The sequence below is a fragment of the Pituophis catenifer genome, unplaced genomic scaffold (genome assembly GCF_029215685.1).
Source record: "Pituophis catenifer annectens isolate HBS135680 unplaced genomic scaffold, rPitCat1.0.hap2 SCAF_6, whole genome shotgun sequence".
Taxonomy (NCBI): domain Eukaryota; kingdom Metazoa; phylum Chordata; class Lepidosauria; order Squamata; family Colubridae; genus Pituophis; species Pituophis catenifer.
Genome location: NW_027256886.1, coordinates 4,543,550 through 4,557,420, shown reverse-complemented (window position 1 = coordinate 4,557,420; position 13,871 = coordinate 4,543,550). Strand labels below are relative to the sequence as shown.

Genomic DNA, 13,871 nt, shown 5'->3' with positions numbered 1-13,871 from the left:
TGATCTATTCGGTACTAACCCATGTTGCATGCCTGCCCAGTTGATCATAGGGCTGTTCTATCCTATGTCCTTTGTTTTCAGCTCCTTTCAAGAGACTTATCTGATTTATCCATTCTCCTAACCATGTCATTTCGAGTGTGATAAGGAGGAACACATTCCTACACAAATTATATACGGTACAAGCTTTTATGTTCCAAACATTTCCTGAGTGGGCTATATGAAGCACTCTTTAAAAAAACAAACAAACCCTAATAATGCTAGTCACTTCTCGGTGGAAGGTATCGGAGAGAACAGATTTGATCCACCCTGTTGTCGTGGAGACATTGAAAGAGAGGAAGGAAAAGTGGAAATAATGGAGCAACTCTGGATATTTTCAATGGTTCTGCTTCTGCTGCTGAGTCTTTCAGTTGTGTACTTTCTAAAACAACTCTGGTTACTTAGAAAATGCCCACCGGGACCTTTGCCGCTTCCTTTAATTGGAATCAGCTGGCGGACTGGCTTTAGACTTACTCCTGATCTTCTAATTCAGGTATTTTTTCCACTTGTGTATTTTGTTTTTCGATTATGAAGCTTGCTTGCTTATTTATTTGTCTAGTTATGTATATCTAGTTTAATAGAAAGGACTATGGGTGGCATGATAGCAGTGTTCCAATATTTGAGGGGTTGCCACAAAGAAGAGGGAGTCGAACTATTCTCCAAAGCACCTGAGGGCAGGACAAGAAGCAACGGGTGGAAACTAATCAAGGAGAGAAGCAATTTAGAACTAAGGAGAAACTTTCTGACAGTGAGAACAATTAATCAGTGGAACAACTTGCCTCCAGAAGTTGTGAATGCTCCATCACTGGAAGCTTTTAAGAAGAGATTAGATAACCATTTGTCTGAAGTGGTGTAGGGTTTCCTGCCTAAGCAGGGGGTTGGACTAGAAGACCTCCAAGGTCCCTTCCAACTCGGTTATTCTATATTTATTTATTTAAACTTATTTTATTTATTATTTATTTATTAAACTTAATGAAGAGAACTGCAGTCATTTGACTTCGGTGGCAGTGATGGAGAAGGATCTTGTAAAAGTCTGGAGAATGAACACATGGCATTTAGGGGACTGAGAATTTGTTTAGGAGAGAAATGGATAATGATCCTGGTAGTTCCTCCTTTAATGAGCACAGTGGGAACTGGTCACTGAGTGAACTGCTGACTGTGCTTATGGGGCTTACTCAGTGGTGGGATTCAAGTAATTTAACAACTGGTTCTCTGCCCTAATAATTTCTTCTAACAACCAGTTTGCCAAACTGCTCAGAAAGTTAACAACCGGTTCTCCCGAAGTAGTGCAAACTGGCTGAATCCCACCACTGGACTTACTTGAGATTTCCTTTGCTTTACAGTCCTGCCCAGTTCATAAATGCAAAGATCAGTCATAAAGTCATTGGTGTCTTACCTGGGAATTGTTGTTAAACGAGGTAGTCTCTATATGAGGTCTATATTTCTGTGTGATCAGGAAAACTCCTGCTGATTTTACAAGCCGTTTCTCTGACTCTGGGAAGAAATCTTGCTGTCCCTACAAACATGTGTTCAAAAGGATGCTAGAACAGAAAATGATAGATGGAGAAAACCAGGGAAATAAAGGAAAGGTGGGAGGGCAAAAACAGCAGGAATCTTGGCTGAAAAGCAAAACCAGGAGGAGGAACAGACTGAGAAAGGTGGTTATGAGTCCAATGCGGAAACTGAAGAGCAGCTCTTTGGAATGATGATCATGGTTTCTTCCTTACAATGACAATTTTTACCTCTTACTTGCTGTGAAAGAAGAAATCAAATACAGTCCTCGACTTACAGTACAACTACAAAATTTCTATTGACAAGTGAGACATATTGTTAAGTGAGTTTTGCCCTATTTTACAACCTTTCTTGGCACTGTTGTTAAGTGAATCACCTCAGTTGTTAAGTGAATCTGACTTCCCCATTGACTTTGCTTGTCAGGAGGTTGCAATAGGGGATCACATCAGTGGTGGTATTTAGCCGGTTCTATCCGGTTCGGGTAAACCGGTAGTGGTGGTGGCGGGATGCTCCGCCTACCCGCCCGGACGTAATCATGTCCTGTTTTTGACACTCTGTGCATGCACGGAAGGTCCTGTGTATGCACAGAGGTGGTGCGTGCGCTCATATTTGCGAACCGGTAGCGAAGGTAAGTGAATACCACCCCCGGATCACATGACCCCCGAGACATTGCAACCGTCATAAATACGAGTCAGTTTCCAGGCGTCTCGATTTTGATCACATGGTCATGGGGATGCTGCAATGGTCATAAGTAACTTTTTTCAGGGCCTTTGTAATTCAAACGGTCACTAAATGAACTATTGGACTTAACAACCATTCATTTAGTGACCGAAGCTACAATGGCACTGAAAAAAGTGTCTTATGACCATTTTTATACTTATAACTGTTGCAGCATCTCCAGGGCGTGCAAAATTTGGCAACCGGACTGTATTTATGACGGTTGCAATGTCCTGGGGTCATGTGATCCCCTTTGTGACATTCTCACAAGCAAAGTCAATGGGGAAGCCAGATTCACTTCAGAACTCTGTTACTGACTGAACAACTGCAGCGACTCACTTAACAACTGTGGCAAGAAAATTCGTAAAATGAGACAAAATTCACTTCCACTTCTTGTGGAAATTTTGGGCTCAATTTTGGTTGTAAATTGAGGACTACCTGTATTCTTCGTCACCTGAATGTATTGCTTCTTTTTTTTTTTTTCCTCTCCCCCTAATGGCAGCTTGCGAAACGTTATGGAAACATTTACACATTACTGGCATGGAATTTACCTGTAATAGTACTGTCAGGATACAAAGTTGTCAAACTTGGATTGATCAACCATTCCGACGACTTCTCTGAGCGAGTAGAGACTCCCTTTTTAAGGGCTCTGTCTAAAGGAAAAGGTAAGTTGTAAACTGTGCTTTTCCTTTTTTAAAATTCCGTTTATTTATTTGCTACAGTATATATGCCATTTAGTCCGGCAAGGCTCAAAGTGCCTTTCAAAATGACAACTTCAATAAATATCAATGCCATTTGTTTCTCATTATGGACTTCATAGTATTCTATAGTATCTAAGACAGTCCTAATATTGTTCCTTATATGCCTTCTGGGCAGGAAGCCATTTTGATCAGAGTGGCATTGATATTTATTGATGCACAAAAAGCCTTTGATAATGTTAAATGGGACTTCATATTAGGACAACTAAATTATATGGACTTTGGGGAAAAATTTATAAAGATGTACAAAATGACAATTTAAGAACAAAAAGCCTAACCAGCCAACTTCACCCCCAGCAGTGCCCTGAGAAACAGCCCCAACGTTCAAATATTTTAAATATTTATGTGTTTATGTGAACTCTCCGAAATTATAAATGAGAGAGATGAGTTTCCAGGAAGTTCTGAAAGGAGAAAGCTTTGTGGGCATGAAAGCGAGAAGTGATCCTTTCACGAGTAAGGAGGATGTCCAAAAACAGATGACAGAATATGAACCAATCAAATCAGATGCAGCACTGTCCACCTTGAAGTTGCCAAAAAATATGTGGGCATGCCATATTGTTTCTGATGCATTCTGATACCATGTTTCCCTGCTAAAATAAACCCTCCCCGAAAATAAGCTCTTCCCAAAAATAAGCCCTCCCCCGGAAATATTTAAACACAGTTTAAAATACTTAAAATATTTAAGCGCAGCTAGTCCCCGCCATTTCTTCTGGTTAGGGTTAGGGAGACAGAGCTGGAAATTAGGTAAGACAGCAAGAGGAGCCCTGTCTTAGTCACGTGCCCCAAAATAATAAGACCTCCCCCAAAATAAGGCCGAGCGCTTATTCTGAGGTTCAAAAAAATAAAAGACAGGGTCTTATTTTTGGGGAAACATGGTAAATGCTACATTAACAGCTCTAGATGATTTAAGTCAATCTCATGGGCTGGGGAATTGCTGAAGGCCATGTCACTGGAACACAGCAAAAAAAGAAAGAAAAAAGATTTGGCTGTGAGTGGATGCAATAAACTATCTAGAACTTCAGTTGCATCATTGCAACCATCATTTTGAGTATTTTTTTTTTTTTATTTGATTTATATGCCGCCCTTCTCCGGAGACTCAGGGCGGCTTACAATGCGTTAAGCAATAGCCTTCATCCTTTTGTATATTTATACAAAGTCAGCTTATTACCCCCACAAATTGGGTCCTCAATTTACGTACGATGGTTGATTCTTCTGGGAAGCATCTGAGCAATATATCCGCCGAGATTCTCAGTCATCCAGGTCATGGTTGTCCCAAATATGCTTTTTCAAAAGGCAACTGGACTTTGTTTTTCCTTGAAGACATTTCGCTTCTCATCCAAGAAGCTTCTTCAGTTCTGACGGAACGGAGGAGGATGGAAGGATTTATATTCCTTGCAGTTATCTGGTCATTGACCGGAACTGAAGAAAGCTTCTTGGATGAGAAGTGAAACATCTTCAAGGAGAAACCAAGTCTACTTGCCTTTTGAAAAAGTACCGATCTGAGGAATATGGAATTTCCATTTTAAAATTGACGTGTGTGTGTGAACGTCAACAGCATGGCTGACTGGGGAATTCTGAGTGTTGACATCCAAAATTGCCAACTTTGAAAGAACACAGATTTATATGGATGTCCATTTTATCAAGGTGACACTGGGCAACTAAGAATGCACTAAAAATTATACAAACAATTAGGAATTAGCAAGGATTCTGAAGCTGATCCAGTTGCAAGTCCCGTTTTAAACAATCCTTGATATGCAAACCAACTCCAAACTACGACTTCAAGGAGAATGTATGACTTCAATATTAGCCTTGATTTGTGACACGGGGCCTACCTGAGATTACCAAGCCGAAGTGAATAAATCCAGTTTTAGCATGTTGTGTTAAAGAATATTTCCTTAAGCGTTGTGTCTCATTCTGTGTCATTCTTGCACGTCCTTCATTCCCACAAAAATATACCAGTACGACAGGGGTGGGTTCTAATTTTTTTTACTACCGGTTCTGTGGGCATGGCTTATTTTGTGGGTGTGGCTTGGTAGGGGGGTAATGTGACTGGGTGGGCGTGGACAACTTTTTTTTTTTTTACTTTTAAAAGCATTTTTTCTACAACCTTAAGAGGTTGCAGAAAAAAATGCTTTGAAAAGCCTCTGACGTTCCCAGCTGACCCGCGGGATCATCAGAGGCTTTTTTTTTTTTTTACTTTTAAAAGCATTTTTTTGGCTGAAGAGGTAGTAGAAAAAATGCTTTTAAAAGTAAAAAAAAAAAGCTCTGATGAGGTGGGTGGGGTAAGCGAGCCGCCACCGGGCCAGGGACGGGTTTAGGGGTGTGGCCAGCCAATATTATTACCGGTTCTCGGAACTACTACAAATTTTTACTACCAGTTCTTGCGAACCGGTGCGAACCGGGAGCAACCCACCACTGCAGTACGACTTGCTGAACGTGACCTCTTCTAAACTGATGAGTCCAATAAAGGAGAATATTTGTAGCTCAGGGTTGAAATGAGGGGCCCTGGGTGCTTTCTGAGCTTGGCTGTGTGCAGCCCCTTGTATTTAAACAGGGAGCAAACCAGGGGTGAAATGCTACCGGTTCAGACCGGTTCAGAAGAAACCGGTAGCAATGGCAACGCCCAGTCGTTGTTACTTCCTGGTTTAACCAGAAAGTAACCTGTTTTTTACCCTCTGAGCATGCGCAGAAGGTTTGCGCATGCACTTCCGAACCGGTAGGGAAGGTAAGTAGATTTCACCCCTGGAGCAAACCCCACTTCCTACTAGCACCAATGATGTTATGTAGTTTGGGTGATGAAACCTCTGCCGGAAAACAACCAAGCTCAGAGAGCACCAAGGAAGCCTCAAGCTGATGATTTCATAACTTTGGTGCATCTCTCTTATGAGTAACAATTTCTCATTTATTTCTGTTTGATTCAGGCATTATTCTTTCCAACGGCCACACTTGGAAGCAACAGAGGCGATTTGGCTTACTTACTATGAGGAAACTTGGAGTGGGGAAGACAGGCATAGAGAATCAAATACAAGACGAGGCCGGTCAGCTAGTGGAGATCTTTGCTGATGCCAACGGTCGGTGAGACCAGCTAAGGCTGTCCAGTTTATCTAAATCTTTACAAGTAGCCCTTGACTTTGTAATTGAGCCTGCAATTATGGTCATAAAACGCGATAAGTCGTTAAACAGGTCACCTGCATGACTGTACTTGATCTTACCTTTTTTGAGTTGGTCGTTAAGCAAATGCATAGGTTATAAAGTGAACTTTATTTTTTTTATAAATAAATAAATAAAATATAAATAAATAAAATAAAATAACTTTATTTATTTGTTTTCTATGGGACATTTTTTGTCCGAAAACAGAAGTTCAGGTAGTCCTTGACTTATGGTCACAATTGAGCCCCAAATTTATGTTGTTAAGTGAGAAATTGGCTAAGTGAGTTTTGCCCCATTTTACAACTTTTCTCGCCACGATTGTTCAGTGAATCCCTGCAGTTGTTAAACTAGTAACACGGTTGTTAAGTGAATCTGGCTTCCCCTTTGCTTGTCGGAAAGCCGCAAAAGGGGATTGCATGACCCCAGGACACAGGATTGGTCATAAATACGAACTAGTTGGCAAGCATCTGAATTTTGATTACATGATCATGGGGAATGCTTCAAAGGTCATAACTCTGAAAAACGGCCATAAGTCACATTTTTCAGTGTCGTTCAGTAAATTTGAACGGTCACTAAACAAAAGGCTGTAAGTCGAGAACTCCCTGTAACTTATGACTGTTTGCAGCATTCCCATGGTAACAAGATCAAAATTCGGGCACTTGGCAACTGGCATGTATTTATGATCGTTGCACAATCTCAAGGTCACATGGTCACAAATTCCCCATTCAGCTTTCAGCCAGCCAAGTCAGTGGGGGGGGGAGACAGATTCGCTTAACGACTGCATGATTCTCTTAAGCACTGCCGTGATTCGCTTAACAACTGTGCTTAAAAAAAGGTTGTAAATGAGATCTTTTCCTTATTTTAAGTAATTCACTTAACAACTTAGCAATGGAAATGTTGGACTCAATTGTCGTACATCGAAGACTACCTGTAAATGCTGGTTCTTGCAGTCATGTGATCACTGTATATACAGGCTGGTTGCCAAGTGCCGAAAATGCGGACATGTGACTGTAGGTGTGCGCACGCCACCATCGGAACATCAAATCCAGGACATAAATAGTTTTTATGTCAACTCGTAAAGCATTCCTGGCCTGCTCTCGAGTTGCCATAGGCAGGAGGGGGGAAAACTGACAAAGCAGCACGGCAGCCACCAGAAGCACATTCCACGCATACCTTTCTCAAGGCTGTATCCTAGGTTACCAGAGCCAGCCGGAGAGGCGTGTTCTCTACAGCCCATGAAAGTGCTCTGTTGGAGAATGTGATTTATGACAAACTCTGGGAGGAGGGGGGAAACAGGGTCATAGTTGAGCTGTAAATTACAAGGGACAGAGCAGACTTCACTTGGGTACGTGCTGACATGTTGCTCCTAATAAATAACTGGATTTCTTTTGAAACTTGGCTCGAGGCTCATAAATTAATTAGGGCATCTGTCGGAACCCTGACATGTTAAGGATAAAAAACGTAATTTTGACCAGTTGCTAAGTGACTGGTTGTAAATCAAGGACTTATTCCATTTCTGCAAGCAATGGGATGCAATATTATTATTATTATTATTATTAATTTGATTTATATGCCGCCCTTCTCCGGAGACTCAGGGCGGCTTACAATGTGCTCAGCAATAGCCTTCATACTTTTGTATATTTTATACAAAGTCAGCTTATTGCCCCCACAAACTGGGTCCTCATTTAACCTACCTTAGAAAGGATGGAAGGCTGAGTCAACCTTGAGCCTTGGAGAGATTCGAACCAGCAGAAATACTTCTATCCTTAGGTATTTTATTCATTTGACAATCAATTTCTTAATTTGCAGGTCAGCCCTTAGATCCTTTGTTGCCAGTCACCAATGCTTTCTTCAATGTGATAGCCGTCTTGGTATTCGGGTACCGATTCTCTCTTGAGGAGGAAAACTTTCAGAAACTAACCAAAGGCCTGATTTTTGGTACAAGATTTGTGGGCAGCTTCTTTCATGTGGTGAGTAAGCTTTTGTTTTCTTACATTGGCCTAAAAACATACATGGGTAGTCCTCTATTTACGACCACAATTGTGCCCAAAATTCCTGTTGCGAAGCAAAATGGTCATTAAGTGAGTCTTGCCCCCATTTTACGACCTCTCTGGCCACAGTTGTTCAGTGAGTCACTGCACATTTTTAAATGAGCATCACGGTTTGTTAAGCGAAGCCGGCATCCCCATTGATTTTGCCCGTCAGAAAGTCGCAAGAGGTAGTCACATGATCCCAGAACCATCCCGCGTCAATCATCCAGATTTTGATTGTATGACCATGGGGATGCTGCAACGGTTTGAAAGTTTGACAAATATTCATAAGCAGGGGTGAAATCTAAAAATTTTCCCTACCTGTTCTGTGGGCGTGGCTTAATTGGTGAGCGTGGCTTGGTGGTCAGGTGGTCAGGTGATTATTGGCCATTTATTATGGCCAATAATAATAAATAATAAAAATAATAAACAAAGTACATAAAACAATAAGAAGTACCAAAAACCAACTTTTACACTTTACACACACACACAACACAACACAACTGACTCACACACAATGTAAAAGCAGCTGCACTTCACCCAAAATGGCCCCTGCAACAAGCAGGAACCTCACATGGCCACAAAAAGCTCAAAAACCAACTTTCACACTTTTTCCACACAAAATGCCACATGCAGCTTTGTGAGATTTTGTGTGTTTGTGTAGTTAGAGTGAAACACTACAGAACCACACCAAATCTCAGAAAGCTGCACAAATATTTTATTTTATTTTATTATTTTATTTTATAGCCCTACTAAGCAGGTATATACAAAAGTATGAAGGCTATTGCTTAACGCATTGTAAGCTGCCCTGAGTCTCCGGAGAAGGGCGGCATATAAATCGAACCAATAAATAAACAAACAAACAAACAAACAAACAAACAAACAAACAAACAAATAAATAAATAAATAAATTATATTTATATTTTTAGATAAAAGCAGCTAAATTTAAAACTTCCTTAACTTTAAATTGCTGTCTATAAAAAAACCTCCTAAAAAAAACCCCAATTAACTATTTTTTTTAAAGCTCCCCAAAAAAATAACAACCCCCAGTTATTTACCAAATTGAAGGCACAAGGCTGGAAGATTGAGTTGCTCACTGATTGGATTGATTGCAGGCAGGCAGATTAAGTTGCTAGCTGATGCAATGGATTGCAGCAGTCGAAGCAAGGCAGGAAAAGCGAGCGAGCCTGAAAGAAGCAGCAAGCTGCCAAGTGGGCAAGTGGGGACCGGGCGATTGGGTGTGCATGGGCGGGGGTGGGGGGTGGGGCAGGGATTTTTGCTACCGGTTCTCCGAACTACCCACCGCCATCGCTAACTGATCGCCCGATCTGGTCCGAACCGGGAGCATTTCATCCCTGGTCATAAATCTCTTTTTCTCAGTGCTGTTGTAACTTTGAACAGTCACTAAACGAATGGTTGTAAGTCAAGGACTACCCATATTGTAGTCTGGTCTTTTAAGAGCTCAGGTCTTTTAACAAGAGAGACCAAGTATAAATAAGTGTATGGAATAAATGGTGCTCTGTGTGTGTTTGTGTGGCAGGGGAGAGCAGAGGGAAAGGAGAGCAACCACAGTACAGGTAGTCCTCAACTTACGACCACAATCGAGCCCGAAAGTTACATTGCTAAATGAGAAATTTGTTACGTGTGTTTTTTCTCGCCACAACTGTTAAGTAAATCCCTGCAGTTGTTAAGTTAGTAACACGGTTGTTAAGTGAATCTGGCTTCCCCTTTGCTTGTCAGAAGGTCGCAAAAGGGGATCACGTGACCCCGGGACACAGCAATGGTCATAAATACGAACCAGTTGGCAAGTATCTGAATTTTGATCACATGATCATGGGGAGGTTGCAAAGGTCACAACAGTGAAAAACGGTCATAAGTCACATTTTTCAGTGCCTTTGTAATTTTGAATGGTCACTAAATGAACCGTTGTAAGTGGAGGACTACCTGTAACTTATGACTGTTTGCAGCAGTTGTAAATTACTGCAGTTGTTAAATTAGTAACACGGTTATTAAGTGAATCTGGTTTCCCTGTTGACTTGGCTTGTCAGAAGGTCGCAAAAGGTGTTCAAATGACTCCGGGGCACTGCAACCATCATAAATGTGAGTCAGTTGTCAAGCATTCAAATGTAAATCACGTGACCATGAGGATGCTGCAACGGTCATAAGCACGGGTGAAATGCTCCCGGTTTGGACCGGATCGCCCGATCCGGTAGCAATGGCTGCAGGTGGTTCGGAGAATCGGTAGCAAAAATCCCTGCCCAGCTGAGCTGCACAATCATCAGAGACTTTTTTTTTAATTTTTGAAAGCATTTTTTCTACAACCTCTTCGACGGAAAAAATGCTTTTAAAAGTAAAAAAAAAAGCCTCTGATGATCGCGCGGCTCAGCTGGGATCGTCAGAGGCTTTTAAAAGCAAAGAGGCTGTAGAAAAAAAAATGCCTTTAAAAGGCTCTGACGATCCCAGCTGAGTTGCCTGATCGGCAGAGGCTTTTTTTCTTTTAAAAGCCTCTGACAATCCCAGCTGAATTGCCTGATTTTCTTTTTTTCTTTTAAAAACATTTAATTATCATTTAACATTTGATGATCAGGCAACTCAGCTGGGATCGTCAGAGGCTTTTAAAAGAAAAAAAGCCTCTGCCGATCAGGCAACTCAGCTGGGATTGTCAGAGACTTTTAAAAGCATCTTTTTACAACACTTCGGCTGAAGAGGTTGTAGAAAAAATGATTTTAAAAGGTAAAAAAAAAAAAGTTGGCCACGCCCACCCAGTCACAGAACCGGTAGTAACAAAATGTACATTTCACCACTGGTCATAAGCGTGAAAAATGGTTGTAAGTCACTTATTACATTGCCGTTGTAACTTCGATCACTAAGAGAACTGTTGTAAATTGAGGATTACCTCAAAAACAAGTAGTTTTTGCCGAATGACCATTCACTCAACTATCGTTCAAAATTAATGACAATTCTGAATGAGTGGGATTTAGGACTGGTCCTCCAAGGATCAGGTGATCGTAATTCAGGCACTTGGTGGTCAGCTCGCAATAACAGTAGTTGCAGCATCCTGTGATGACCCAGGGCACGGCACAGAGATAACATAGGCAGCTGGCAGTTCAAACCGTCCCTTTATTGCTCCAAATTTCCCCGAAGTTCCCACATTTCTGGCAGGTCCCAGAGCAAAGTGATGACAAACACCCACATACACCTCAAGCAGCTTCTGGCTACAAATAGTCCAGCCCAACGCTGTGAACACCACAACTGCACAGCAATAAATCCAGCAGGGTAAATCAGGGAGTTCAGGTAATTAGTCCAGAAAACCAGAAAGAATGCAAGGACTCTTGGAAAGTTCAAACATCAGCACTCAACACTCCAGGAATTCAGTGTTTGTTCCCGACAAATGCCCCTCCGCACAGTGTCTCCTTAAGTCTCAGTCCCCAGGTGTGAAGAGGGGCGAGTTTCTCTCCTCCCATGTAGCCAGCTCAGTCTGCGCTGTTCTCACCTTCTCTCCACTCTCCATGCTCTCGGATCAAGAGGGGGTGGTCCTTGCTCATCGCCTGAGCTCTGTCTCTCATGTTCACTGCTTAGCCTCTCTCTTGTCCTGCTGCTGTTCCTCCCTGCCTACAAGCTGTCCTAATCCTGACAGCCTTCCCCATTTTCTTCCGAAGCCAACGAAGTCTCCCCGCCACAATCTCTGTCAGCTCCAGTTCCAGCTCGTCTTCCCCCAGGGCATGACACATATAGCAATAACAATAGCACTTTGACTTATATACCGCTTCATAGTGCTTTTACAGCCGTCTCTAAGCGGTTCACAGAGTCAGCATATTGCCCCCAACAATCTGGGTCCTCATTTTACCGACCTCAGAAGGATGAGATTTGAACTGCCGAACTGCAGATAGCAGTCAGCTGAAGTAGCCTGCAGTGCTGCACTCTAACCACTGCACCACCTCAGCTCTCACCTCGCCACATCCCACGATCACATAATCACCACTTGCAAGGTTCACTGCCAGCTTCCAACAAGCAAAGCCAATGCGGAAGCTGGCAAGAGTTCTCACCTAATGAACCCCCCCCCAATCCCTGCTCTTCCCTGTGAATTGTTAAACAAATGTGCAGGTTATTAAGTAGAGCACGGGGGTCCCTCAGGGGTAGGGGAGGCCCTTGAAGGTCTAGTACAGGCCCAGGACCCACCTGCCCTGACACCCCCAAAGTCTCCCCTACTCCCCTGAGATGCCGCATGCTCCACTCTCTGCTCCTTGGGTCCCCAGAAGCCTTTTCCCACTCTTGCCAGATCCCCGCCCCCAGGAATTATGCCTGACTTCCCCCCCTTCCAGGCCAAACACCTTCATCCTTACATCATTTGAAGAGCTCCAAGGCCTTCCAGAGGGCTGAGAACCGACTACTTCATCGCATGGCCACAGGTCACAATTCTGGAAGCAGCCGCCATTTTGTCCCATCCTCAAAATGGCCATGTTCGGGTTGCTACCACTCAGCGCCGGGACAAACAGCTCCACCTAAAGAGATCTGTACATAGCAATAGCATTTAGACTTATATACCACTTCACAGTGCTTTTCAGCCCTCTCTAAGCAGTTTACCAAACTGGTTGGGTTCTGCAACCCAACAAGACAGAGACAGACTTCAGAGGATAATTAGAACTGCAGAAAAAACAATGGCTACCAACCTGCTTTCTATTGAGGACCTGTATACTGCATGAGTCAAAAAGAGGGCTGTGAAAGTATTTACAGACCCTTCGCATCCTGAACATACACTGTTTTAACTCCTACCCTCAAAATGATGCTATAGGGCACTGTACCCCAGAACAACTAGACACAAGAACATTTTTTTTCCTGAATGCCATCACTCTGCTAAACAAATAATTCCCTCAACGCTGTCACATTATTCACTAAATCTGCATTACTATTCATCTTCTCATTGTTCTTATCACCCATCTCCTCCCACTTATGACTGCATGACTGTAACCTTGTTGCTGGTATCCTTAAGATTTATATTAACTGTTTCCCTATGACTATCATTAAGTGTTGTACCTTATGATTCTTGATGAATGTATCTTTTCTTTTATGTACTCTGAGAGCGTATTCACCAAGACAAATTCCTTGTGTGTCCAATCACATTTGGCCAATAAAAAATTCTATTCTATTCTATTCTATTCTATTCTATTCTATTCTATTCTATTCTATTCTATTCTATTCTATTCTATTCTATTCTATTCTATTCTATTCTATTTATAAGTTTAGAAGCCTGCTGTGGTGCTGTGCAGGCCTCGTTAAGGCAGCAAAACAAGGCAGCTTCTCCGGTGACCGCCATTTTGTTCCTGCCCCCAAGCTTGTATGTCATGGGGCACAAGCAATGGTCCGATCCCTGTCAGCAAAATGTTAATTGCCTAATCGAAAATAGATTGTCTTATTATAACAGCGATGATGATTTTACTCTCTTTCAGCTGTATGAAGTGTTTCCCTGGTTGATGCGTCACATTCCTGGGCCACATCAAAAGACACTGTCCCACATTAAGTTTATCTATGATCTGGCAAAGGAGGAAATTGAGAAGCACAAGGAAAACCAGTCCTTGCACGAACCCCGAGATTTTATTGACTACTATCTACTTCAGTTGAAAAGAGTGAGTATTATCTCTCATCGGATTAATATTTGAGGGGCTGCCAC

General features: G+C 42.2%; 1 protein-coding gene across 1 annotated transcript in view; it reads left to right on the top strand.

The window, feature by feature from the left end:
* The first annotated feature begins 376 nt into the window (after window positions 1-376).
* Window positions 377-13,871, top strand: part of LOC139318287 (cytochrome P450 2J4-like) — a 78,126-nt gene continuing 64,631 nt past the window's right edge. Inside the window, exons 1-2 of the mRNA XM_070945681.1 lie at window positions 377-529; window positions 13,651-13,827. Of these exons, the coding sequence (XP_070801782.1) occupies window positions 377-529; window positions 13,651-13,827 (330 nt within the window). The remainder of the gene's footprint in view (window positions 530-13,650; window positions 13,828-13,871) is intronic.